This window comes from Phyllobates terribilis, unplaced genomic scaffold, assembly GCF_046119375.1.
Source record: "Phyllobates terribilis strain yellow unplaced genomic scaffold, ASM4611937v1 Scaffold_10__3_contigs__length_209671492, whole genome shotgun sequence".
Classification (NCBI taxonomy): Eukaryota; Metazoa; Chordata; class Amphibia; order Anura; family Dendrobatidae; genus Phyllobates; species Phyllobates terribilis.
The window spans coordinates 206,957,770-206,984,808 of NW_027362770.1; the positions used below are offsets into that span (position 1 = coordinate 206,957,770).

Sequence of the window (27,039 nt, forward strand, 5' to 3'; positions counted from 1 at the left end):
CACAAGAGCTTACAATCTATGAGGAGAGGAGACTGCGCACAGGAGCTTACAATCTATGAAGAGAGGAGACTGAGCACAAGAGCTTACAATCTATGAGGAGAGGAGACTGCGCACAGGAGCTTACAATCTATGAAGAGAGGAGACTGAGCACAGGAGCTTACAATCTATGAAGAGAGGAGACTGAGCACAAGAGCTTACAATCTATGAGGAGAGGAGGAGACTGAGCACAAGAGCTTACAATCTATGAGGAGAGGAGACTGCGCACAGGAGCTTACAATCTATGAAGAGAGGAGACTGAGCACAAGAGCTTACAATCTATGAGGAGAGGAGACTGCGCACAGGAGCTTACAATCTATGAGGAGAGAGGAGACTGAGCACAAGAGCTTACAATCTATGAGGAGAGAGGAGACTGAGCACAAGAGTTTACAATCTATGAGGAGAGGAGGAGACTGAGCACAAGAGCTTACAATCTATGAGGAGAGGAGGAGACTGAGCACAGGAGCTTACAATCTATGAGGAGAGGAGTAGACTGAGCACAGGAGCTTACAATCTATGAGGAGAGGAGGAGACTGAGCACAGGAGCTTACAATCTATGAGGAGAGGAGGAGACTGAGCACAGGAGCTTACAATCTATGAGGAGAGGAGTAGACTGAGCACAAGAGCTTACAATCTATGAGGAGAGAGGAGACTGAGCACAAGAGCTTACAATCTATGAGGAGAGGAGTAGACTGAGCACAGGAGCTTACAATCTATGAGGAGAGGAGGAGACTGAGCACAGGAGCTTACAATCTATGAGGAGAGGAGGAGACTGAGCACAGGAGCTTACAATCTATGAGGAGAGGAGTAGACTGAGCACAAGAGCTTACAATCTATGAGGAGAGAGGAGACTGAGCACAAGAGCTTACAATCTATGAGGAGAGGAGGAGACTGAGCACAAGAGCTTACAATCTATGAGGAGAGGAGACTGCGCACAGGAGCTTACAATCTATGAGGAGAGGAGACTGCGCACAGGAGCTTACAATCTATGAGGAGAGAGGAGACTGAGCACAAGAGCTTACAATCTATGAGGAGAGAGGAGACTGAGCACAAGAGCTTACAATCTATGAGGAGAGGAGGAGACTGAGCACAAGAGCTTACAATCTATGAGGAGAGAGGAGACTGAGCACAAGAGCTTACAATCTATGAGGGGAGAGGAGACTGAGCACAAGAGCTTACAATCTATGAGGAGAGGAGGAGACTGAGCACAAGAGCTTACAATCTATGAGGAGAGAGGAGACTGAGCACAGGAGCTTACAATCTATGAGGAGAGGAGGAGACTGAGCACAAGAGCTTACAATCTATGAGGAGAGAGGAGACTGAGCACAAGAGCTTACAATCTATGAGGAGAGGAGACTGCGCACAGGAGCTTACAATCTATGAAGAGAGGAGACTGAGCACAGGAGCTTACAATCTATGAGGAGAGAGGAGACTGAGCACAAGAGCTTACAATCTATGAGGAGAGAGGAGACTGAGCACAAGAGCTTACAATCTATGAGGAGAGGAGGAGACTGAGCACAAGAGCTTACAATCTATGAGGAGAGGAGACTGCGCACAGGAGCTTACAATCTATGAAGAGAGGAGACTGAGCACAAGAGCTTACAATCTATGAGGAGAGGAGGAGACTGAGCACAGGAGCTTACAATCTATGAGGAGAGGAGGAGACTGAGCACAAGAGCTTACAATCTATGAGGAGAGGAGGAGACTGAGCACAAGAGCTTACAATCTATGAGGAGAGAGGAGACTGAGCACAAGAGCTTACAATCTATGAGGAGAGAGGAGACTGAGCACAAGAGCTTACAATCTATGAGGAGAGGAGGAGACTGAGCACAAGAGCTTACAATCTATGAGGAGAGGAGACTGCGCACAGGAGCTTACAATCTATGAGGAGAGAGGAGACTGAGCACAAGAGCTTACAATCTATGAGGAGAGGAGGAGACTGAGCACAAGAGCTTACAATCTATGAGGAGAGGAGACTGCGCACAGGAGCTTACAATCTATGAGGAGAGAGGAGACTGAGCACAAGAGCTTACAATCTATGAGGAGAGAGGAGACTGAGCACAAGAGCTTACAATCTATGAGGAGAGAGGAGACTGAGCACAGGAGCTTACAATCTATGAGGAGAGAGGAGACTGAGCACAGGAGCTTACAATCTATGAGGAGAGGAGGAGACTGAGCACAGGAGCTTACAATCTATGAGGAGAGGAGGAGACTGAGCACAGGAGCTTACAATCTATGAGGAGAGGAGTAGACTGAGCACAAGAGCTTACAATCTATGAGGAGAGGAGGAGACTGAGCACAAGAGCTTACAATCTATGAGGAGAGGAGGAGACTGAGCACAGGAGCTTACAATCTATGAGGAGAGGAGGAGACTGAGCACAGGAGCTTACAATCTATGAGGAGAGGAGGAGACTGAGCACAAGAGCTTACAATCTATGAGGAGAGGAGGAGACTGAGCACAAGAGCTTACAATCTATGAGGAGAGGAGGAGACTGAGCACAGGAGCTTACAATCTATGAGGAGAGGAGGAGACTGAGCACAAGAGCTTACAATCTATGAGGAGAGGAGGAGACTGAGCACAAGAGTTTACAATCTATGAGGAGAGGAGGAGACTGAGCACAAGAGCTTACAATCTATGAGGAGAGAGGAGACTGAGCACAAGAGCTTACAATCTATGAGGAGAGGAGTAGACTGAGCACAGGAGCTTACAATCTATGAGGAGAGGAGGAGACTGAGCACAGGAGCTTACAATCTATGAGGAGAGGAGGAGACTGAGCACAAGAGCTTACAATTTATGAGGAGAGGAGACTGAGCACAAGAGCTTACAATCTATGAGGAGAGGAGGAGACTGAGCACAGGAGCTTACAATCTATGAGGAGAGGAGGAGACTGAGCACAAGAGCTTACAATCTATGAGGAGAGGAGGAGACTGAGCACAAGAGCTTACAATCTATGAGGAGAGGAGGAGACTGAGCACAAGAGCTTACAATCTATGAGGAGAGAGGAGGAGACTGAGCACAAGAGCTTACAATTTATGAGGAGAGGAGACTGAGCACAAGAGCTTACAATCTATGAGGAGAGGAGACTGAGCACAAGAGCTTACAATCTATGAGGAGAGGAGACTGAGCACAAGAGCTTACAATCTATGAGGAGAGGAGACTGAGCACAAGAGCTTACAATCTATGAGGAGAGGAGGAGACTGAGCACGAGCTTACAATCTATGAGGAGAGGAGACTGCGCATAAGAGCTTACAATCTATGAGGAGACTGAGCACAAGAGCTTACAATCTATGAAGAGAGGAGACTGAGCACAAGAGCTTACAATCTATGAGGAGAGGAGGAGACTGAGCACAAGAGCTTACAATCTATGTGGAGAGGAGGAGACTGAGCACAAGAGCTTACAATCTATGAGGAGAGAGGAGACTGAGCACAAGAGCTTACAATCTATGAGGAGAGAGGAGACTGAGCACAAGAGCTTACAATCTATGAGGAGAGGAGGAGACTGAGCACAAGAGCTTACAATCTATGAGGAGAGGAGACTGCGCACAGGAGCTTACAATCTATGAGGAGAGAGGAGACTGAGCACAAGAGCTTACAATCTATGAGGAGAGGAGGAGACTGAGCACAAGAGCTTACAATCTATGAGGAGAGGAGACTGCGCACAGGAGCTTACAATCTATGAGGAGAGAGGAGACTGAGCACAAGAGCTTACAATCTATGAGGAGAGGAGGAGACTGAGCACAGGAGCTTACAATCTATGAGGAGAGGAGGAGACTGAGCACAGGAGCTTACAATCTATGAGGAGAGAGGAGGAGACTGAGCACAAGAGCTTACAATCTATGAGGAGAGGAGGAGACTGAGCACAAGAGCTTACAATCTATGAGGAGACTGAGCACAGGAGCTTACAATCTATGAGGAGAGGAGGAGACTGAGCACAAGAGTTTACAATCTATGAGGAGAGAGGAGACTGAGCACAAGAGCTTACAATCTATGAGGAGAGGAGACTGAGCACAGGAGCTTACAATCTATGAGGAGAGAGGAGACTGAGCACAAGAGCTTACAATCTATGAGGAGAGGAGGAGACTGAGCACAAGAGCTTACAATCTATGAGGAGAGAGGAGGAGACTGAGCACAGGAGCTTACAATCTATGAGGAGAGAGGAGGAGACTGAGCACAAGAGCTTACAATCTATGAGGAGAGGAGGAGACTGAGCACAGGAGCTTACAATCTATGAGGAGAGAGGAGGAGACTGAGCACAAGAGCTTACAATCTATGAGGAGAGGAGACTGAGCACAAGAGCTTACAATCTATGAGGAGAGGAGGAGACTGAGCACAAGAGCTTACAGTCTATGAGGAGAGGAGGAGACTGAGCACAAGAGCTTACAGTCTATGAGGAGAGGAGGAGACTGAGCATAAGAGCTTACAGTCTATGAGGAGAGGAGGAGACTGAGCACAAGAGCTTACAATCTATGAGGAGAGGAGGAGACTGAGCACAAGAGCTTACAATCTATGAGGAGAGGAGGAGACTGAGCACAGGAGCTTATGTAGCACCCTGAGGATTCGGCTGCTACAGGGGTATTGCACCTCAACCCAGAGGTGTGATATTCCACTCCCGGGTAAGGATGGAGTGTGGACCTGAGCTCGGTAGGCTGCATGCACTACACACATCCCATTTCCGAGGAACAGACCGACGGTACTCCCACTTAGAAATGTGCAGGTACGACCGAGTCTGTTCCTGGCTGGAGTGGGAGGGGGGTGGTACATCCCAAGTAGTGTAGGGGCAGATAGGGGGAGCAGCCTGGGTAAAGATAGGAGCTCATTGGGTGCTGGTCACCTGAGCTCACACATAGAGGGAGTATTTAAGGTGGGCACCATCTAAGATCAGGGTCAGTCAGTCTTTGCAGAGGAGTCAGTCTGTCAGAGTAAGAAGCAGAGGACCAGATGAGCCTGCAGAGAGAGAGTGGAGCAGAGAAGGAAAGACCCAGAGGGGACAAAGAGAGGACTCTGAGAACCCAAATTCAATCCCCGGGTGAAGAGTCGGCAATAGGGTACCGGATCCCAAACTGGTGGGGGCAAAAGTACACCCTAGCCAGAGACCGGAGGCCGTGGGCAGCGTCTGCCACGGCCACCCACCACATCCACCCCGAAGGCAAACCACGTGGAGGGTCAGGGAACCCAAGGCCAAGGGTCTCCCAACAGAAGGCCCGAGGGAGCTGGACCTAGGTGGATCACTAGTGGGGACGGCCAGAGGAAAGGACAGAAGGAGAGCTCAGGGTCACGCTCCGGACTTGTTTGGGGGTTTGCTGAATCCAGGACCTGGTGGACGCAGCACGGCTCGGGTGGTCACTTGAAGCTGGAGTGACCGGAACATCAGCAGTGAGTAAATACCCTAAACTGCATAACCCGACTCTGTCTTCATTTAACAACTATGCTGCACCACCACAACCCCCATCCTCTGCACCTGACCCCCTGAGGCTATACCCCACCCGTTGGGGGTTATACTACCAAAAGCTGCACCAACACCATCAGCCTCAGCGGACCCTGCTGCAGCGGCGGCCATAGTGACCGCAATACAACGGGTGGCGTAGTCGACATAAAGAACTTTATAACATCTGTAGGACTGCCACATACTCTGAGCTTGACACCCTGGGCACGGACCGGGTCACAGCCACTCGGAAGACTACAACCCCCATCTGATCCGGCTCCGGGTATTCCCCTAAAGAATATGGCCCAGGGGGCGCGTCAACTTTGGCGTAGTCGGCAGGATTACGTGCCCACAACAACCGGGTACTGCGTGCCTGAAGAAAAGAACGAAATTACCTCAAAAAGAAGTCTCTTGCCGGTTCCGGAGGGTCCCCGCCATCGGACTCCATCACAGGTCGAATCCCGCCGGTTGTCCGCCATTAACAGCTTTTTCCCGTCATCTGCAGAGTTTCCCGCCACTGGGAGACGATTCCCGCCATTTCCAAAGGTTTCCCGCCTTGGAAGAGCGGACGCCATTATGGGCGTGCCAGAGGGTGGCAAGAGGCCACCTCCCATCGTGGGCCAGGACCGAAAATGGCGCCAAAAGTGGAAACCGCCCCCACCAACAGAGACTGTGATGCTAGAGGTGTCTGTCAGCGTGAAAGAACTGCCCCTGGAGCTGACAATCACCAAGTGGCCCCGGGACCGCCCTCGAAGTGGGAGGACTGAAAAGAAGAGCGCAAAGATGGGTGTCGCTTGGAGCAGTCTGGAGCGAGCGCACCCGGAGGCAAGAAGCCTGGAGAAGAGTATCGGAGGAGCTTACCCGAAGATGGCGAGAAAGCAGAGCAGCACCGGCCCGTTGGCCAGGAGCCTGCTAGAAACAGAGGAGGTTGAGCAGAGCAGCACCGGCCCGCTGGCCAGGAGCCTGCTGGAGACCACTGTAGGAGAGCAGAGCAGCACCGACCCGTTGGTCAGGAGCCTGCTGGAAACAACGACCCCACTAGGCCTAGTGGAGGTCCTAGCACAGCTCCCCCGAGACCGGGAGTGTGCACAGACCGCTCTGGAGGGCCTCGCAAGGAGGATGGCCCGGGTGCAGCGAGAGACGTTGGCGGAGTGGAGCCGTGAGATGGCCCAGCAGACCGAGACCTGTCAGCGGAGCACGCCACCCGAGACGAGGAGACAGACCGCCTCTGAGGATGGCGCGGGAGGACTGAAGGCCGGAGACGGCGCCGAGAAGGGAGCCGAACGAGTGGAGGCAGGTAAAGGGGACGTCTATACCCCAAACCGGGAAACCGCGTACCTGCCCCAGCTCCCCGTCGCAGAGCCCGAAGTCTATCCAGCCGTGCCCGTCGCTGCAACGTCACCGCCGCAGACTAGGCCTCAAACGGGAGCCGCGACCCCTGTGACGTCACACGCCTCGACCCCGAGCGTGACCAAGCAGGAAGTACCACCAGCCTGGTCGCAAGGCCTAGTACCCCCGGGCGCCGCAATACCAACAGCGCCCCCTACCTCCGCGGAGCCCCCGGCCTGGTCGCAGGGCCAAGTAGCCCAGGGCGCCGCCGTCCTTACGGTGCCCTTCACCTTCCAGATACCCCAGGCCTGGCCGCAAGGCCCGGGCAACCCGGGCGCTAACACCACCGCGCCCATAAGACCAAGAGTGCCGCATCTGGGAGAGGACCTGTTTAACCAATACACGTGCCCGGATGGGCAGCCTTTCATCTGGCCCCAAGAATATCATGAACTGGAACGGCAGAGGAAGGCTGGGGCCATGTGTGCACCCCTGATCCCGGCTCCAAAGCCCGTAAAGAGGATCTCGCCCCCGCTAGAAGAGACCCAGTTTGAGTGGGACCCCACCGGAGAAGACCTCATGGGGTTCACTCAGGAGACTCGGGCAGCTGCAGCGGAGCGTGCTGAGTGCTGCCGCCAACAGCTCGAGGTCTTCGAGAGGGAGCGGAGAGAGAGGCGGATCCGGGAACAGCAAGCTCAAATAAGGAGCGCGGAGCAGAAGAGCCGGGCCAGGAGAGACCCCCGTGCAGCGCATAGTCCCCGCACCACCGGGACTGTGATCAAGTTTAACATGCAGCATGGGTGGGGCTTCATCCGAGACCACCGCACCCCAGGCGACGTCTTCGTAACCAGGAGAGACGTTGAATCCCACCTACCGGAGGGACACAGAGGTCGTGACCTTTACATCGGGGACGAGGTCACCTTCACCCGGCACAAGTGTGCCAAAGGACCCTACGCCCTCCATGTGCATCGCCTGACGGAGGAAGAGCTGCGGTGTGAGGAGGAAGAACAAGAGGACCCGGACGGGTCTGAAGCTAAAGGAAAACATAAAGAAAGAGCAGGAGGACGTCGTCGTTAAGTACAGCGAAGCAGAAGCTGTATATAGTTGCCCGTCGGGGCACCGTGAACTGTTACTGCTGCTATCATAGTCCCCGTTGGGACCAGCAAGTGTGAACTGTTTACCCGTTTAACCCTTAAATCCCACTGACCGAGGACTGAGAGCGGTCATTCCTCCCTATTCCCATTACCTGGCCGAGGACTGAGAGCGGCCACCATCCCTTGTAAATAGTTGCGCGTCCTAAAGCGCCCCCTACCGGTTTTATAGGAAAACCATTTTTCAAGAAAAGACTGTCGCACTTTACCCGGTCACACGTTGCACAGTGACCGGAGGAGGAGCCAGAGGCGACGAGAATGTTTTATATGAAAAGTTTTATTGATATATATATGTATAATGTTTTGAATGATGTTTTATATGTTTATGCAAAAATTTGTATGTTTTGTGGTGTTTTGTTCTTACAGCCCGAGGACGTGCTGTGATTTACCAGGGGGGAATGTAGCACCCTGAGGATTCGGCTGCTACAGGGGTATTGCACCTCAACCCAGAGGTGTGATATTCCACTCCCGGGTAAGGATGGAGTGTGGACCTGAGCTCGGTAGGCTGCATGCACTACATACATCCCATTTCCGAGGAACAGGCCGACGGTACTCCCACTTAGAAATGTGCAGGTACGACCGAGTCTGTTCCTGGCTGGAGTGGGAGGGGGGTGGTACATCCCAAGTAGTGTAGGGGCAGATAGGGGGAGCAGCCTGGGTAAAGATAGGAGCTCATTGGGTGCTGGTCACCTGAGCTCACACATAGAGGGAGTATTTAAGGTGGGCACCATCTAAGATCAGGGTCAGTCAGTCTTTGCAGAGGAGTCAGTCTGTCAGAGTAAGAAGCAGAGGACCAGATGAGCCTGCAGAGAGAGAGTGGAGCAGAGAAGGAAAGACCCAGAGGGGACAAAGAGAGGACTCTGAGAACCCAAATTCAATCCCCGGGTGAAGAGTCGGCAATAGGGTACCGGATCCCAAACTGGTGGGGGCAAAAGTACACCCTAGCCAGAGACCGGAGGCCGTGGGCAGCGTCTGCCACGGCCACCCACCACATCCACCCCGAAGGCAAACCACGTGGAGGGTCAGGGAACCCAAGGCCAAGGGTCTCCCAACAGAAGGCCCGAGGGAGCTGGACCTAGGTGGATCACTAGTGGGGACGGCCAGAGGAAAGGACAGAAGGAGAGCTCAGGGTCACGCTCCGGACTTGTTTGGGGGTTTGCTGAATCCAGGACCTGGTGGACGCAGCACGGCTCGGGTGGTCACTTGAAGCTAGAGTGACCGGAACATCAGCAGTGAGTAAATACCCTAAACTGCACAACCCGACTCTGTCTTCATTTAACATCTACGCTGCACCACCACAACCCCCATCCTCTGCACCTGACCCCCTGAGGCTATACCCCACCCGTTGGGGGTTATACTACCAAAAGCTGCACCAACACCATCAGCCTCAGCGGACCCTGCTGCAGCGGCGGCCATAGTGACCGCAATACAACGGGTGGCGTAGTCGACATAAAGAACTTTATAACATCTGTAGGACTGCCACATACTCTGAGCTTGACACCCTGGGCACGGACCGGGTCACAGCCACTCGGAAGACTACAACCCCCATCTGATCCGGCTCCGGATATTCCCCCTAAAGAATATGGCCCAGGGGGCGCGTCACTTACAATCTATGAGGAGAGAGGAGACTGAGCACAGGAGCTTACAATCTATGAGGAGAGGAGGAGACTGAGCACAGGAGCTTACAATCTATGAGGAGAGGAGACTGAGCACAAGAGCTTACAGTCTATGAGGAGAGGAGACTGAGCACAAGAGCTTACAATCTATGAGGAGAAGAGACTGAGCATAAGAGTTTACAGTCTATGAGGAGAGGAGACTGAGCACAGGAGCTTACAATCTATGAGGAGAGGAGGAGACTGAGCACAAGAGTTTACAATCTATGAGGAGAGAGGAGACTGAGCACAAGAGCTTACAATCTATGAGGAGAGGAGGAGACTGAGCACAGGAGTTTACAATCTATGAGGAGAGGAGACTGCGCACAGGAGCTTACAATCTATGAAGAGAGGAGACTGAGCACAAGAGCTTACAATCTATGAGGAGAGGAGGAGACTGAGCACAGGAGCTTACAATCTATGAGGAGAGAGGAGACTGAGCACAGGAGCTTACAATCTATGAGGAGAGGAGACTGAGCACAGGAGCTTACAGTCTATGAGGAGAGTGGAGACTGAGCACAAGAGCTTACAGTCTGTGCTCCTGGCCGGTGCTCGGCTGTTTTCAGCCCCGTTGCCGCCATCTGCCATCTCTTCTGTTTGGTTTCGGAATATTGGCAGACGTTCAGTCCTTTTCTAGAGTAAATATCATGGAGACAATCTGCTATTGTGAGCGCAGAACCTGATATGGGGGAGGGGTGACGAGGGCTGAGCGGCTTGTGGAGCAGGTGGCGGTGAGGGGTCTGGCTCCAGGGGGCCATCGCTTAGGTCTGCAGATCGCCCCTTGTCTCTTCTGATTGTGGACTCCTTAAGTACAGAAAGCTGTTTTGTTACAATGTATCAGTGATGTGATCAAAGAATAAAAACTTGTCTCCAATGAGCCGCTGTAGATCGGGGTGAGACTCGCCCAATACATGGCTGAAAGCCTTTGGGTCCTGCAACAGTCTCCACACCTGTTAATGGTCCCTGTGGTTCTCGCCACCGGGGCGGACACCCACTCGCCATTATTGTCCACCCTTCCTTGGAGGTCCAGGTTTTAAATAAATATTAAGGAGGGACGTATCGCCCTTATATTGGGGATTGAAACGTGATTTCATCATAGCTTGGGAAAGGAACAAGAGCTCACACTCGAAGAACACTACATTTGACACCTATTCTGCTATGACCTCCTGCTGGGAACAGGTAATTGAAGCGAGCTATCTGGTGAAGAGCAGACAAGAAGTCAGGGTTCAGTGGATACAAGAGGCAGGAGTTCGACTTTTCTAACCTGTGAAAATAAATTTCCGCTCTTGAAAGCCAAATTTTGGCCAAGAATATCAGACATTGGGGCAGTGAAAATATAGTATTTTTTTGTAACCAGTGTACGTCCTATAGTTATGACACAGACCTATTTTAAGCGTCGAGACAAAGTGGTAAACGTAATGCATTTACTTACATCACTGGGTGGCCTGTGCATCAGCTCTAAATTATCGGACAGATGGATAACAATGAATATATATGATAAGATAAAATCATTGTAGGAAACTATCTCCTGCCTGGGACCTCCAGGTGGGGACATATCCTGAAAATGGGGGATCCCATAATTTTTTTGGACTTGTCCCCATTCCATGACCAGCCCTTATCTGAGGTCACCAGGGGGAGGTGTGTGGGTATGACTTATCTAATAAAAGCAGATATTGAATTATTGTCAGTCCTGGAAGACAGTGCGCTGTGGTTCTCTACCATTTTCCTAAAAGCAGTGTTTCCCTCCACTATGATCTGCACTATTTCTGTAGCACAGGTTTAGTACTTTTCTGTTATCCCTTTCATGTAATTGTATAGATCGCATTGTTTTGTTCCCATTTTGTATCATCTTGTATATTTTTATAAACGCTGCCTACTTTTCGTATTAAATATGTAAAATGTAATAATTCTGTTCCTCCTGCTCTGTAAACCGCACCCCTGAAGCCATACGCTACCTGTGACCTACTGAGATATATCTATATATTGTAAGATGGCCGCCGGACAGGTCCTTGAGGGGAGATATGTATCATCGAGGTTGGTAGCTTCGGTGATGTAAACCCTGTAAAGCATGCTCCAGCACGTATAGTGCTGATAGGGTTAATAGGGCATTTCAGGGCTGGGTTCTACGAGCAGTCATAAGAGATGGGTGGGAGTGGCTGCTCACATATCCCCACCCCGGGGAGTGTTTTGGTAAATAAAATGGAGACCAAGTGTCTCATTCAGGGTCTGTGTCTGGAGATGTGTGGATCTCCAATGTGTTGGTCTGTGCTAAGGACCTAAGGACTGGACACTGACCTGAGCGGGTGAACCCGCAACATTGTATAGACCTTTTACTTTGTGTTTCCACTTTGCGCCGGAAAAGGCTGTATTTTTTTTGTTTTGCTTCCTGAGCGGTTTTGTCGCGGGTGTCAGAGGTGACAGTCGCCCTGCAGTAGGTTGCAGGAGATCTCTACGTTTGGCATCACAGACATCTTCTTAGAGTAGGAACCTGAAAACCCATTTCTTCAAACAAGCTTACTGCCTGCCATGACCTTGCCTGCTGCCACCTCACCACCTGAGCTGCTGCAACCCCCCAACCTACTGTCTCCTCCCCCATCATCCTGTAGAATGTAAGCCCCCCCGAGGCCAGGGTCCTCCTCCCTCTGTACCCGTCCATCATTGTTAGTTTACTGTAAGTGATATACTGTACTAGCTCAAAAGGGGGCTTCTACTCAATACTGAGTGAAGGGTCTGAATACTTATGACCCTGTGATATTTCAGTTTTTCTTTAAGAAATTTGCAAAAATTTCTACATTTCTGTTTTTTTTTTCAGTCCAGATGGGGTGCAGAGTGGACTTTAATGAGAAAAAAATGATCTTTTTTAGAATTTACCAAATGGCTGCAATGAAACAAAGAGTGAAAAATGTAAAGGGGTCTGAATACTTTCCATACCCACTGTATATGTAGTAAACGTAGTTCTGCTACCATATCTATGTAGTAAGGTTAGTTCTGGTACCATACCTATGTATTAATCATGGTTCTGGTACCATGTCTTAGTCGTACCCTTGATTCTATTACCATATATATGTAGTAAGCTTAGTTCTGTCTCCTAATCTATGTAGTAAGCTTAGTTCTGGTACCTAATGTATGTAGTAAGCTTAGTTCTGGTACCTAATCTATGTAGTAAGCTTAGTTCTGGTACCTAATCTATGTAGTAAGCTTAGTTCTGTCTCCTAATCTATGTAGTAAGCTTAGTTCTGGTAATAAATCTATGTAGTAAGTTTAGTTCTGGTACCTAATCTATGTAGTAAGCTTAGTTCTGGTAACTAATCTATGTAGTAAGCCTGGTTCTGTTACCTTATCTATGTAGTAAGTTTGGTTCTGATACCTTATCTATGTAGTAAGCTTAGTTCTGGCACCTTATCTATGTAGTAAGTTTAGTTCTGGTAATAAATCTATGTAGTAAGTTTAGTTCTGGTAACTAATCTATGTAGTAAGCTTGGTTCTGATACCTTATCTATGTAGTAAGCTTAGTTCTGGCACCTTATCTATGTAGTAAGCTTAGTTCTGGCATCTTATCTATGTAGTAAGTTTAGTTCTGGTACCTAATCTATGTAGTAAGTTTAGTTCTGATACCTTATCTATGTAGTAAGCTTAGTTCTGGCATCTTATCTATGTAGTAAGTTTAGTTCTGGCACCTAATCTATGTAGTAAGTTTAGTTCTGGTAACTAATCTATGTAGTAAGCTTAGTTCTGGCACCTAATCTATGTAGTAAGCTTAGTTCTGGCACCTTATCTATGTAGTAAGCTTGGTTCTGGTACAATATCTATGTATTAATCATGGTTCTGGTACCATATATATGCATTAATCATGGTTCTGGTACCATATCTATGTATTAATCATGGTTCTGGTACCATATCTATGTATTAATCATGGTTCTGGTACCATATCTATGTATTAATCATGGTTCTGGTACCATATCTATGTATTAATCATGGTTCTGGTACCATATCTATGTATTAATCATGGTTCTGGTACCATATCTCTAGGTATTAATCATGGTTCTGGTACCATATCTAGGTATTAATCATGGTTCTGGTACCATATCTATGTATTATTCATGGTTCTGGCACCATGTCTTAGTCGTACCCTTGATTCTATAATCATATATAATAATAATAATGGCAGCTCAATCCGGTATCCAGGACTGTGTGTAATACCTACGTGAAAGCAGCGCCAGCTGTAGTCTTGCTGTAATTATGCCGCTACCAGAGTTAATGAAGTGAAGGTTGGACCACTACCCGTGTCTTGAGCTTGCCCCCCAGGCAGCCTGTGATAATGCACCATTTGCCTATGTTGTTTCTGCCATTTGAGCAGATCCGGAAGTGCATTTCTCAGTCAGGAAGTAAGAAACATTTCGAGCCTTTCTCCTCCATTGTTGGGAAAGTGGAGGAAGCTCCTGGGAGCGGGTGACCTGTTATGATGCTGTACTCCTCTGAGTGAGGTGCGATCCTGCTGCGCGCCTCTGACCCTCAGCATCTCTGGCGTCCTCCATGGAAGGGTTCGGAGGCTGCTCCTCTATTACTGCCTCTTCATGTGTTTTATGAAGACTCTTGATCATCTTGATGGATCTAGAGTAGTGCCTTCATTTGCTTCATTTTTCTGACAGTCACGTTGTCTTTTCCACTCTCTCCAAAGTCTGAAATTTGCAGATTTACTCCTGAGCCAAAAGTGAAGAGATGGGAATGTCTGTGAAATCCTGACAACAGGACATTATTTTCCGGGACGTGTTGGCATCGCAGACCTTAAGTAAGTGTTCCCAGTGCAAACTATCAAATGACAGATATTCAGAATGATACAGGACTGGGATCCCTACACAGATACAGAACCGGGACCATTATATGAATACAGAGTCGGGAGCATTATATAGACACAGAACCAGGACAATTATGTAGAGCTGTACACAGATACAGAACCGGGACCATTATATGAATACAGAGTCGGGAGCATTATATAGACACAGAACCAGGACAATTATGTAGAGCTGTACACAGATACAGAACCGGGACCATTATATGAATAGAGTCAGGAGCATTATATAGACACAGAACCAGGACAATTATGTAGAGCTGTACACAGATACAGAACTTGCTCCTTGCTAGAATTGAATTTACCTTTCGGCTTTATTCATGATTGTTTGTAGATTCCCGGCTCCGGTGCTGGTTACCATTCATGTCTATGATGTATAATTTTATTTCACAGCTGACCCATCATGAATGGACATTTGTCAAATTACTATCGGGGAGGAAACGCCTCTCCAGACCTCAGGTATGTAACTAGGGGATTCAATCATATCTAAAAGTACAAAACTTCTTTTTTTGTTTTGTTTTTTTGCTTATTTTTTTCCACTAATAGAATCAGGTTTTGTGCTGTTTTTTGTCTGAAAGCCGTCGACCAGTGGTGTCACTGCTGTGGGGACAGTAATTCGGCCATTCACATATGGGGGATTTCTAGGGGCTCGCTGTCTTCCACATTCATGCTGTTTACCGCTCACTGGAGACCGGCGACCATCATTCTGCGTTTGGAGTCATCGGGGCCGTGTGTGCGGCAGTCGGGGGGTTTGTTACGGAGCCGGACTCTTCATACATGTGCCCTCTGCATAGCCCGGTGGTTATGGCTGAGCCGTGCCCTCTGCATAGTCCTGTGGTTATGGCTGAGCCGTGCCCTCTGCATAGTCCTGTGGTTATGGCTGAGCCGTGCCCTCTGCATAGTCCTGTGGTTATGGCTGAGCCGTGCCCTCTGCATAGCCCTGTGGTTATGGCTGAGCCGTGCCCTCTGCATAGCCCTGTGGTTATGGCTGAGCCGTGCCCTCTGCATAGCCCTGTGGTTATGGCTGAGCCGTGCCCTCTGCATAGCCCGGTGGTTATGGCTGAGGCGTGCCCTCTGCATAGCCCGGTGGTTATGGCTGAGGCGTGCCCTCTGCATAGCCCGGTGGTTATGGCTGAGGCGTGCCCTCTGCATAGCCCGGTGGTTATGGCTGAGGCGTGCCCTCTGCATAGCCCGGTGGTTATGGCTGAGGCGTGCCCTCTGCATAGCCCGGTGGTTATGGCTGAGGCGTGCCCTCTGCATAGCCCTGTAATTATGGCTGAGGCGTGCCCTCTGCATAGCCCGGTGGTTATGGCTGAGGCGTGCCCTCTGCATAGCCCGGTGGTTATGGCTGAGGCGTGCCCTCTGCATAGCCCGGTGGTTATGGCTGAGGCGTGCCCTCTGCATAGCCCGGTGGTTATGGCTGAGGCGTGCCCTCTGCATAGCCCGGTGGTTATGGCTGAGGCGTGCCCTCTGCATAGCCCGGTGGTTATGGCTGAGGCGTGCCCTCTGCATAGCCCGGTGGTTATGGCTGAGGCGTGCCCTCTGCATAGCCCGGTGGTTATGGCTGAGCCGTGCCCTCTGCATAGCCCGGTGGTTATGGCCGAGCCGTGCCCTCTGCATAGCCCGGTGGTTATGGCCGAGCCGTGCCCTCTGCATAGCCCGGTGGTTATGGCTGAGCCGTGCCCTCTGCATAGCCCGGTGGTTATGGTTGAGCCGTGCGCTCTGCATAGCTCGGTGGTTATGGCTGAGCCGTGCCCTCTGCATAGCCCGGTGGTTATGGCTGAGCCGTGCCCTCTGCATAGCCCTGTGGTTATGGTTGAGCCGTGCGCTCTGCATAGCTCGGTGGTTATGGCTGAGCCGTGCCCTCTGCATAGCCCTGTGGTTATGGCTGAGCCGTGCCCTCTGCATAGTCCTGTGGTTATGGCTGAGCCGTGCCCTCTGCATAGCCCTGTGGTTATGGCTGAGGCGTGCCCTCTGCATAGCCCTGTGGTTATGGCTGAGGCGTGCCCTCTGCATAGCCCGGTGGTTATGGCTGAGGCGTGCCCTCTGCATAGCCCGGTGGTTATGGCTGAGGCGTGCCCTCTGCATAGCCCGGTGGTTATGGCTGAGGCGTGCCCTCTGCATAGCCCGGTGGTTATGGCTGAGGCGTGCCCTCTGCATAGCCCGGTGGTTATGGCTGAGCCGTGCCCTCTGCATAGCCCGGTGGTTATGGCTGAGCCGTGCCCTCTGCATAGCCCGGTGGTTATGGTTGAGCCGTGCGCTCTGCATAGCCCTGTGGTTATGGTTGAGCCGTGCCCTCTGCATAGCCCTGTGGTTATGGCTGAGCCGTGCCCTCTGCATAGTCCTGTGGTTATGGCTGAGCCGTGCCCTCTGCATAGCCCTGTGGTTATGGCTGAGCCGTGCCCTCTGCATAGCCCGGTGGTTATGGCTGAGGCGTGCGCTCTGCATAGCTCGGTGGTTATGGTTGAGCCGTGCGCTCTGCATAGCTCAGTGGTTATGGCTGAGCCGTGCCCTCTGCATAGTCCTGTGGTTATGGCTGAGCCGTGCCCTCTGCATAGCCCTGTGGTTATGGCTGAGCCGTGCCCTCTGCATAGCCCGGTGGTTATGGTTGAGCCGTGCGCTCTGCATAGCCCGGTGGTTATGGTTGAGCCGTGCGCTCTGCATAGCTCAGTGGTTATGGCTGAGCCGTGCGCTCTGCATAGCTCAGTGGTTATGGCTGAGCCGTGCCCTCTGCATAGCCCGGTGGTTATGGCTGAGCCGTGCCCTCTGCATGGCCCGGTGGTTATGGCTGAGGCGTGCCCTCTGCATAGCCCTGTGGTTATGGTTGAGCCGTGCGCTCTGCATAGCTCAGTGGTTATGGCTGAGCCGTGCGCTTTGCATAGTCCGGTGGTCTCAGATGTTTATTCTTTCACTTTTCTGCAGCAATTATGACTTGTCCTCTGTAAAATCGGAGAAGACCGGAAGAGGAAACGCCAAGAGCCTCTACGGTAATGTGAACACGGGCGAGAAACCCGCTACTAAGTATATACAGACGTATGCCTGATGAACCAGCGGGGTAGAGGGGCCCGGCGTATGGTGACAGGTCACACAGGGTTAACCCTTATTCCTCCCCTCCAGAGGGTGGCGGTATAGTGTCGGGGCCTATAGTGGCAGGTCACACGGGGTTAACCCTTATTCCTCCCCTCCAGAGGGTGGCGGTATAGTGGCAGGTCACACAGGGTTAACCCTTAGTCCTCCCCTCCAGAGGGTGGCGGTATAGAGCCTGGCCTATAGTGGCAGGTCACACAGGGTTAACCCTTAGTCCTCCCCTCCAGAGGGTGGCGGTATAGAGCCGGGCCTATAGTGGCAGGTTACACAGGGTTAACCCTTATTCCTCCCCTCCAGAGGGTGGCAGGTCACACAGGGTTAACCCTTATTCCTCCCCTCCAGAGGGTGGCGGTATAGTGCCGGGGCCTATAGTCGCAGGTCACACAGGGTTAACCCTTATTCCTCCCCTCCAGAGGGTGGCGGTATAGTGCCGGGGCCTATAGTGGCAGGTCACACAGGGTTAACCCTTAGTCCTCCCCTCCAGAGGGTGGCGGTATAGTGCCGGGGCCTATAGTGGCAGGTCACACAGGGTTAACCCTTATTCCTCCCCTTCAGATGGTGGCGGTATAGAGTCGGGGCCTATAGTGGCAGGTCACACGGGGTTAACCCTTATTCCTCCCCTCCAGAGGGTGGCGGTATAGTGGCAGGTCACACAGGGTTAACCCTTAGTCCTCCCCTCCAGATGGTGGCGGTATAGAGCCGGGGCCTATAGTGGCAGGTCACACAGGGTTAACCCTTAGTCCTCCCCTCCAGAGGGTGGTGGTATAGTGCCGGGGCCTATAGTGGCAGGTCACACAGGGTTAACCCTTAGTCCTCCCCTCCAGAGGGTGGCGGTATAGAGCCTGGCCTATAGTGGCAGGTTACACAGGGTTAACCCTTATTCCTCCCCTCCAGAGGGTGGCGGTATAGAGCCGGGGCCTGTAGTGGCAGGTCAGACAGGGTTAACCATTAGTCCTCCCCTCCAGAGGGTGGCGGTATAGAGCCGGGGCCTACAGTGGCAGGTCACATAGGGTTAACCATTAGTCCTCCCCTCCAGAGGGTGGCGGTATAGTGCCGGGGCCTATAGTGGCAGGTCACACGGGGTTAACCGTTAGTCCTCCCCTCCAGATGGTGGTGGTATAATGCCGGGGCCTATAGTGGCAGGTCACACGGGGTTAACCCTTAGTCCTCTTCTCCAGAGGGTGGCGGTATAGAGTCGGGGCCTATAGTGGCAGGTCACACAGGGTTAACCCTTAGTCCTCTTCTCCAGAGGGTGGCGGTATAGAGTCGGGGCCTATAGTGGCAGGTCACACAGGGTTAACCCTTAGTCCTCCCCTCCAGAGGGTGGCGGTATAGAGCCTGGCCTATAGTGGCAGGTCACACAGGGTTAACCCTTATTCCTCCCCTCCAGAGGGTGGCGGTATAGTGCCGGGGCCTATAGTCGCAGGTCACACAGGGTTAACCCTTAGTCCTCTTCTCCAGAGGGTGGCGGTATAGTGCCGGGGCCTATAGTCGCAGGTTACACGGGGTTAACCCTTATTCCTCCCCTCCAGATGGTGGCGGTATAGAGCCGGGGCCTATAGTGGCAGGTCACACAGGGTTAACCCTTATTCCTCCCCTTCAGATGGTGGCGGTATAGAGCCGGGGCCTATAGTGGCAGGTCACACAGGGTTAACCCTTAGTCCTCTTCTCCAGAGGGTGGCGGTATAGAGTCGGGGCCTATAGTGGCAGGTCACACGGGGTTAACCCTTATTCCTCCCCTCCAGAGGGTGGCGGTATAGTGGCAGGTCACACAGGGTTAACCCTTAGTCCTCCCCTCCAGAGGGTGGCGGTATAGAGCCTGGCCTATAGTGGCAGGTTACACAGGGTTAACCCTTATTCCTCCCCTCCAGAGGGTGGCGGTATAGAGCCGGGGCCTGTAGTGGCAGGTCAGACAGGGTTAACCATTAGTCCTCCCCTCCAGAGGGTGGCGGTATAGAGCCGGGGCCTACAGTGGCAGGTCACATAGGGTTAACCATTAGTCCTCCCCTCCAGAGGGTGGCGGTATAGTGCCGGGGCCTATAGTGGCAGGTCACACGGGGTTAACCCTTAGTCCTCTTCTCCAGAGGGTGGCGGTATAGAGTCGGGGCCTATAGTGGCAGGTCACACAGGGTTAACCCTTAGTCCTCTTCTCCAGAGGGTGGCGGTATAGAGTCGGGGCCTATAGTGGCAGGTCACACAGGGTTAACCCTTAGTCCTCCCCTCCAGAGGGTGGCGGTATAGAGCCTGGCCTATAGTGGCAGGTCACACAGGGTTAACCCTTATTCCTCCCCTCCAGAGGGTGGCGGTATAGTGCCGGGGCCTATAGTCGCAGGTCACACAGGGTTAACCCTTAGTCCTCCCCTCCAGAGGGTGGCGGTATAGTGCCGGGGCCTATAGTCGCAGGTTACACGGGGTTAACCCTTAGTCCTCCCCTCCAGAGGGTGGTGGTATAGTGCCGGGGCCTATAGTGGCAGGTCACACAGGGTTAACCCTTAGTCCTCCCCTCCAGAGGGTGGCGGTATAGAGCCTGGCCTATAGTGGCAGGTCACACAGGGTTAACCCTTATTCCTCCCCTCCAGAGGGTGGCGGTATAGTGCCGGGGCCTATAGTCGCAGGTCACACAGGGTTAACCCTTAGTCCTCTTCTCCAGAGGGTGGCGGTATAGTGCCGGGGCCTATAGTCGCAGGTTACACGGGGTTAACCGTTAGTCCTCCCCTCCAGAGGGTGGTGGTATAGTGCCAGGGCCTATAGTGGCAGGTCACACGGGGTTAACCCTTAGTCCTCCCCTCCAGATGGTGGCGGTATAATGCCGGGGCCTATAGTGGCAGGTCACACAGGGTTAACCCTTAGTCCTCCCCTCCAGAGGGTGGCGGTATAGTGCCGGGGCCTATAGTGGCAGGTCACATAGAGTTAACCCTTAGTCCTCCCCTCCAGAGGGTGGCGGTATAGAGCCGGGGCCTATAGTGGCAGGTCACACAGGGTTAACCCTTAGTCCTCCCCTCCAGATGGTGGCGGTATAATGCCGGGGCCTATAGTGGCAGGTCACACAGGGTTAACCCTTAGTCCTCCCCTCCAGAGGGTGGTGGTATAGTGCCGGGGCCTATAGTGGCAGGTCACATAGGGTTAACCATTAGTCCTCCCCTCCAGAGGGTGGTGGTATAGTGCCGGGGCCTATAGTGGCAGGTCACAGAGTTAACCCTTAGTCCTCCCCTCCAGAGGGTGGCAGTATAGAGCCGGGGCCTATAGTGGCAGGTCACACGGGGTTAACCCTTAGTCCTCCCCTCCAGATGGTGGCGGTATAGAGCCGGGGCCTATAGTGGCAGGTCACACAGGGTTAACCCTTAGTCCTCCCCTCCAGATCGTGGCGGTATAATGCCGGGGCCTATAGTGGCAGGTCACATAGGGTTAACCCTTCTGATGTTCTGCTCTTACTGATCGTAGGGGATGGGATTTATTTCCTTCGATCTTCCTCAAAACATAAGAAGAAAGGTATCTGTGTGCCGTGTCCTGTCTGCTCGTGTCTCTATGGTCCTATACCTCGCTATACAGGACTATGTGGCCACCATGTAGTCCCTGTTACACGGAGTCCGGACAGCAGGACTATACAGGAAAGCTGGGGAGCGGACGTCCTGTATACGAGGTGTGACCCCGCTGCTTCATGCCCCATTACCATAGGGTATGCGTTGAGTTGGGGCAAGTGACCTTTCTCCTTGGGGTGTGCTGTGCTGCTGGGGGCAATTATTCTTTATAAATTCTCAGAAATAGCATGATAATGACTGATAAGTACGAGACAGCGAGGTCCATGATGATGGGAGAGTATACAAGCATATGAGGACGCCCCGATCTGTTAGTCTCATTGGGTGTGAGGATCCCCTGATCTACTAGCTGGCCCATGCTGGGTGTGAGGATCCCCTGATCTACTAGCTGGCCCATGCTGGGTGTGAGGATCCCCTGATCTGCTAGCTGGCCCATGCTGGGTGTGAGGACCCCTTAATCTACTAGCTGGCCCATGCTGGGTGTGAGGACCCCTTAATCTACTAGCTGGCACATGCTGGGTGTGAGGACCCTCCGATCTATTAGCTGGCCCATGCTGGGTGTGAGGACTCTCCGATCTATTAGCTGGCCCATGCTGGGTGTGAGGACCCCTTAATCTATTAGCTGGCCCATGCTGAGTGTGAGGACCCTCCGATCTATTAGCTGGCCCATGCTGAGTGTGAGGACCCTCCAATCTACTAGCTGGCCCATGCTGGGTGTGAGGACCCCTTAATCTACTAGCTGGCCCATGCTGGGTGTGAGGACCCCTTAATCTACTAGCTGGCCCATGCTCGGTGTGAGGACCCTCCGATCTGTTAGCTGGCCCATGCTGAGTGTGAGGACTCTCTGATCTACTAGCTGGCCCATGCTGAGTGTGAGGACTCTCTGATCTACTAGCTGGCCCATGCTGAGTGTGAGGACTCTCCGATCTATTAACTGGCCCATGCTGGGTGTGAGGACCCCTTAATCTACTAGCTGGCCCATGCTGAGTGTGAGGACCCTCCGATCTATTAGCTGGCCCATGCTGAGTGTGAGGACCCTCCAATCTATTAGCTGGCCCATGCTGGGTGTGAGGACCCCTTAATCTACTAGCTGGCCCATGCTGGGTGTGAGGACCCCTTAATCTACTAGCTGGCCCATGCTCGGTGTGAGGACCCTCCGATCTGTTAGCTGGCCCATGCTCGGTGTGAGGACCCTCCGATCTGTTAGCTGGCCCATGCTGAGTGTGAGGACTCTCTGATCTACTAGCTGGCCCATGCTGAGTGTGAGGACTCTCCGATCTATTAACTGGCCCATGCTGGGTGTGAGGACCCCTTAATCTACTAGCTGGCCCATGCTGAGTGTGAGGACCCTCCGATCTATTAGCTGGCCCATGCTGGGTGTGAGGACCCCTTAATCTACTAGCTGGCCGTTGCTGAGTGTGAGGACCCCTTAATCTACTAGCTGGCCCATCCTGAGTGTGAGGACCCTCCGATCTATTAGCTGGCCCATGGTGGGTGTGAGTACTAGCTGACCCTTGCTGGATATGAGTATGCCCCAATCTTCTAGGTGGCAATAAAGATCTTTATTGTGGTTCCCCTGAGGAAGAGGTCTGTTAGACCTGTTAGACTGTAGTTTATCACCAATGAGATTCTAGGTCTATTTCTATTCATCTGAATCCTGTGAATTCCTTGCCAGCAGCGCAGCACACCCGCATTTCTCCCTTTGGTACCGATCTACTTGTTGGCACACGCTGGGCATGAGAACCCTCTGATCTACTAGCTGGCCAATGCTGGGTGCGAGGACTCCCTAATCTGCTAGTTGGCCTGCACTAGGTGTGAGAATGCCCCCTTCTATTAGTTGTCCCATGCTTTGTACGAGGGTGCCCCGATCTACTAGTTTGCACACACACTGAGTGCAAGGATACCCAAGTCGACTAGCTGGCGATTGCTGGGTGCGAGGATGTTCTGATCTAATAGTTGTCTGTGTGAAGAAGCCCTGATCCAATAGTTGGCCCACGCTGGGTGTGAAGAAACTCTGATCCAATAGTTGGCCTACGCTGGGTGTGACGACGTCCTGATCCAATAGTTGGCCTATGCTGGGTGTGAAGAAGCCCTGATCTAATAGTTGGCCCATGCTGGGTATGAAGAAGCCCTGATCTAATAGTTGGCCCATGCTGGGTATGAAGAAGCCCTGATCTAATAGTTGGCCCATGCTGGGTGTGAAGAAGCCCTGATCTAATAGTTGGCCCATGCTGGGTGTGAAGAAGCCCTGATCTAATAGTTGGCCCACGCTGGGTGTGAAGAAGCCCTGATCTAATAGTTGGCCCATGCTGGGTGTGAAGAAGCTCTGATCTAATAGTTGGCCCACGCTGGGTGTGAAGAAGCCCCGATCTAATAGTTGGCCCATGCTGGGTGTGAAGAAGCCCTGATCTAATAGTTGGCCCACGCTGGGTGTGAAGAAGCCCTGATCTAATAGTTTGCGCATGCTGGGTGTGAAGAAGCCCTGATCTAATAGTTGGCCCACGCTGGGTGTGAAGAAGCCCTGATCTAATAGTTTGCCCATGCTGGGTGTGAAGAAGCCCTGATCTAATAGTTGGCCCATGCTGGGTGTGAAGAAGCTCTGATCTAATAGTTGGCCCATGCTGGGTGTGAAGAAGCCCTGATCTAATAGTTTGCCCACGCTGGGTGTGAAGAAGCCCTGATCTAATAGTTTGCTAACGCTGGGTGTGAAGAATCCCTGATCTAATAGTTGGCCCACGCTGGGTGTGAAGAAGCTCTGATCTAATAGTTGGCCCATGCTGGGTGTGAAGAAGCTCTGATCTAATAGTTGGCCCACGCTGGGTGTGAAGAAGCCCCGATCTAATAGTTTGCTAACGCTGGGTGTGAAGAATCCCTGATCTAATAGTTGGCCCACGCTGGGTGTGAAGAAGCCCTGATCTAATAGTTGGCCCATGCTGGGTGTGAGGAAGCCCTGATCTAATAGTTGGCCTACGCTGGGTGTGAGGAAGCCCTGATCTAATAGTTGGCCTACGCTGGGTGTGAAGAAGCCCTGATCTAATAGTTGGCCCATGCTGGGTGTGAGGAAGCCCTGATCTAATAGTTGGCCCATGCTGGGTGTGAAGAAGCCCTGATCTAATAGTTGGCCCATGCTGGGTGTGAAGAAGCCCTGATCTAATAGTTGGCCCACGCTGGGTGTGAAGAAGCCCTGATCCAATAGTTGGCCCACGCTGGGTGTGAAGAAGCCCTGATCCAATAGTTGGCCTACGCTGGGTGTGAAGAAGCCCTGATCTAATAGTTGGCCCATGCTGGGTGTGAAGAAGCCCTGATCTAATAGTTGGCCTACGCTGGGTGTGAAGAAGCCCTGATCTAATATTTGGCCTACGCTGGGTGTGAAGAAGCCCTGATCTAATAGTTTGCGCGTGCTGGGTGTGAAAAAGCCCTGATCTAATAGTTGGCCCACGCTGGGTGTGAAGAAGCCCTGATCTAATAGTTGGCCCATGCTGGGTGTGAAGAAGCCCTGATCTAATAGTTTGCGCATGCTGGGTGTGAAGAAGCCCTGATCTAATAGTTGGCCCACGCTGGGTGTGAAGAAGCCCTGATCTAATAGTTTGCCCATGCTGGGTGTGAAGAAGCCCTGATCTAATAGTTGGCCCATGCTGGGTGTGAAGAAGCCCTGATCTAATAGTTGGCCCACGCTGGGTGTGAAGAAGCTCTGATCTAATAGTTGGCCCATGCTGGGTGTGAAGAAGCCCTGATCTAATAGTTTGCCCACGCTGGGTGTGAAGAAGCCCTGATCTAATAGTTTGCTAACGCTGGGTGTGAAGAATCCCTGATCTAATAGTTGGCCCACGCTTGGTGTGAAGAAGCTCTGATCTAATAGTTGGCCCATGCTGGGTGTGAAGAAGCTCTGATCTAATAGTTGGCCCACGCTGGGTGTGAAGAAGCCCCGATCTAATAGTTTGCTAACGCTGGGTGTGAAGAATCCCTGATCTAATAGTTGGCCCACGCTGGGTGTGAAGAAGCCCTGATCTAATAGTTGGCCCATGCTGGGTGTGAGGAAGCCCTGATCTAATAGTTGGCCTACGCTGGGTGTGAAGAAGCCCTGATCTAATAGTTTGCCCATGCTGGGTGTGAAGAAGCCCTGATCTAATAGTTGGCCCATGCTGGGTGTGAAGAAGCTCTGATCTAATAGTTGGCCCATGCTGGGTGTGAAGAAGCCCTGATCTAATAGTTTGCCCACGCTGGGTGTGAAGAAGCCCTGATCTAATAGTTTGCTAACGCTGGGTGTGAAGAATCCCTGATCTAATAGTTGGCCCACGCTGGGTGTGAAGAAGCTCTGATCTAATAGTTGGCCCATGCTGGGTGTGAAGAAGCTCTGATCTAATAGTTGGCCCACGCTGGGTGTGAAGAAGCCCCGATCTAATAGTTTGCTAACGCTGGGTGTGAAGAATCCCTGATCTAATAGTTGGCCCACGCTGGGTGTGAAGAAGCCCTGATCTAATAGTTGGCCCATGCTGGGTGTGAGGAAGCCCTGATCTAATAGTTGGCCTACGCTGGGTGTGAGGAAGCCCTGATCTAATAGTTGGCCTACGCTGGGTGTGAAGAAGCCCTGATCTAATAGTTGGCCCATGCTGGGTGTGAGGAAGCCCTGATCTAATAGTTGGCCCATGCTGGGTGTGAAGAAGCCCTGATCTAATAGTTGGCCCATGCTGGGTGTGAAGAAGCCCTGATCTAATAGTTGGCCCACGCTGGGTGTGAAGAAGCCCTGATCCAATAGTTGGCCCACGCTGGGTGTGAAGAAGCCCTGATCCAATAGTTGGCCTACGCTGGGTGTGAAGAAGCCCTGATCTAATAGTTGGCCCATGCTGGGTGTGAAGAAGCCCTGATCTAATAGTTGGCCTACGCTGGGTGTGAAGAAGCCCTGATCTAATATTTGGCCTACGCTGGGTGTGAAGAAGCCCTGATCTAATAGTTTGCGCGTGCTGGGTGTGAAAAAGCCCTGATCTAATAGTTGGCCCACGCTGGGTGTGAAGAAGCCCTGATCTAATAGTTGGCCCATGCTGGGTGTGAAGAAGCCCTGATCTAATAGTTTGCGCATGCTGGGTGTGAAGAAGCCCTGATCTAATAGTTGGCCCACGCTGGGTGTGAAGAAGCCCTGATCTAATAGTTTGCCCATGCTGGGTGTGAAGAAGCCCTGATCTAATAGTTGGCCCATGCTGGGTGTGAAGAAGCCCTGATCTAATAGTTGGCCCACGCTGGGTGTGAAGAAGCTCTGATCTAATAGTTGGCCCATGCTGGGTGTGAAGAAGCCCTGATCTAATAGTTTGCCCACGCTGGGTGTGAAGAAGCCCTGATCTAATAGTTTGCTAACGCTGGGTGTGAAGAATCCCTGATCTAATAGTTGGCCCACGCTTGGTGTGAAGAAGCTCTGATCTAATAGTTGGCCCATGCTGGGTGTGAAGAAGCTCTGATCTAATAGTTGGCCCACGCTGGGTGTGAAGAAGCCCCGATCTAATAGTTTGCTAACGCTGGGTGTGAAGAATCCCTGATCTAATAGTTGGCCCACGCTGGGTGTGAAGAAGCCCTGATCTAATAGTTGGCCCATGCTGGGTGTGAGGAAGCCCTGATCTAATAGTTGGCCTACGCTGGGTGTGAGGAAGCCCTGATCTAATAGTTGGCCTACGCTGGGTGTGAAGAAGCCCTGATCTAATAGTTGGCCCATGCTGGGTGTGAGGAAGCCCTGATCTAATAGTTGGCCCATGCTGGGTGTGAAGAAGCCCTGATCTAATAGTTGGCCCATGCTGGGTGTGAAGAAGCCCTGATCTAATAGTTGGCCCATGCTGGGTGTGAAGAAGCCCTGATCTAATAGTTGGCCCATGCTGGGTGTGAAGAAGCCCTGATCTAATAGTTGGCCCACGCTGGGTGTGAAGAAGCCCTGATCTAATAGTTGGCCCATGCTGGGTGTGAGAACGCCCTAATCTTGCACCCAGTCCAGGCCAA

At 52.0% G+C, this 27,039-nt stretch overlaps 1 protein-coding gene across 8 annotated transcripts in view; it reads left to right on the forward strand.

Annotated features, from left to right (window-relative positions):
• EPS8 (EGFR pathway substrate 8, signaling adaptor) overlaps positions 1 to 27,039 on the forward strand; it is a 245,155-nt gene that overhangs the window by 30,241 nt on the left and 187,875 nt on the right. For 7 of the 8 annotated variants that reach the window (XM_073650592.1, XM_073650597.1, XM_073650599.1 and 4 more), the window contains exons 2-4: positions 14,267 to 14,377; positions 14,831 to 14,896; positions 17,360 to 17,424. In XM_073650592.1, the coding sequence (XP_073506693.1) occupies positions 14,841 to 14,896; positions 17,360 to 17,424 (121 nt within the window). In that variant the 5' untranslated portion in view covers positions 14,267 to 14,377; positions 14,831 to 14,840. Of the gene's footprint in view, positions 1 to 13,949; positions 14,073 to 14,266; positions 14,378 to 14,830; positions 14,897 to 17,359; positions 17,425 to 27,039 lie in introns of those variants that run through there. The other variant, XM_073650595.1, reaches the window with a different exon arrangement.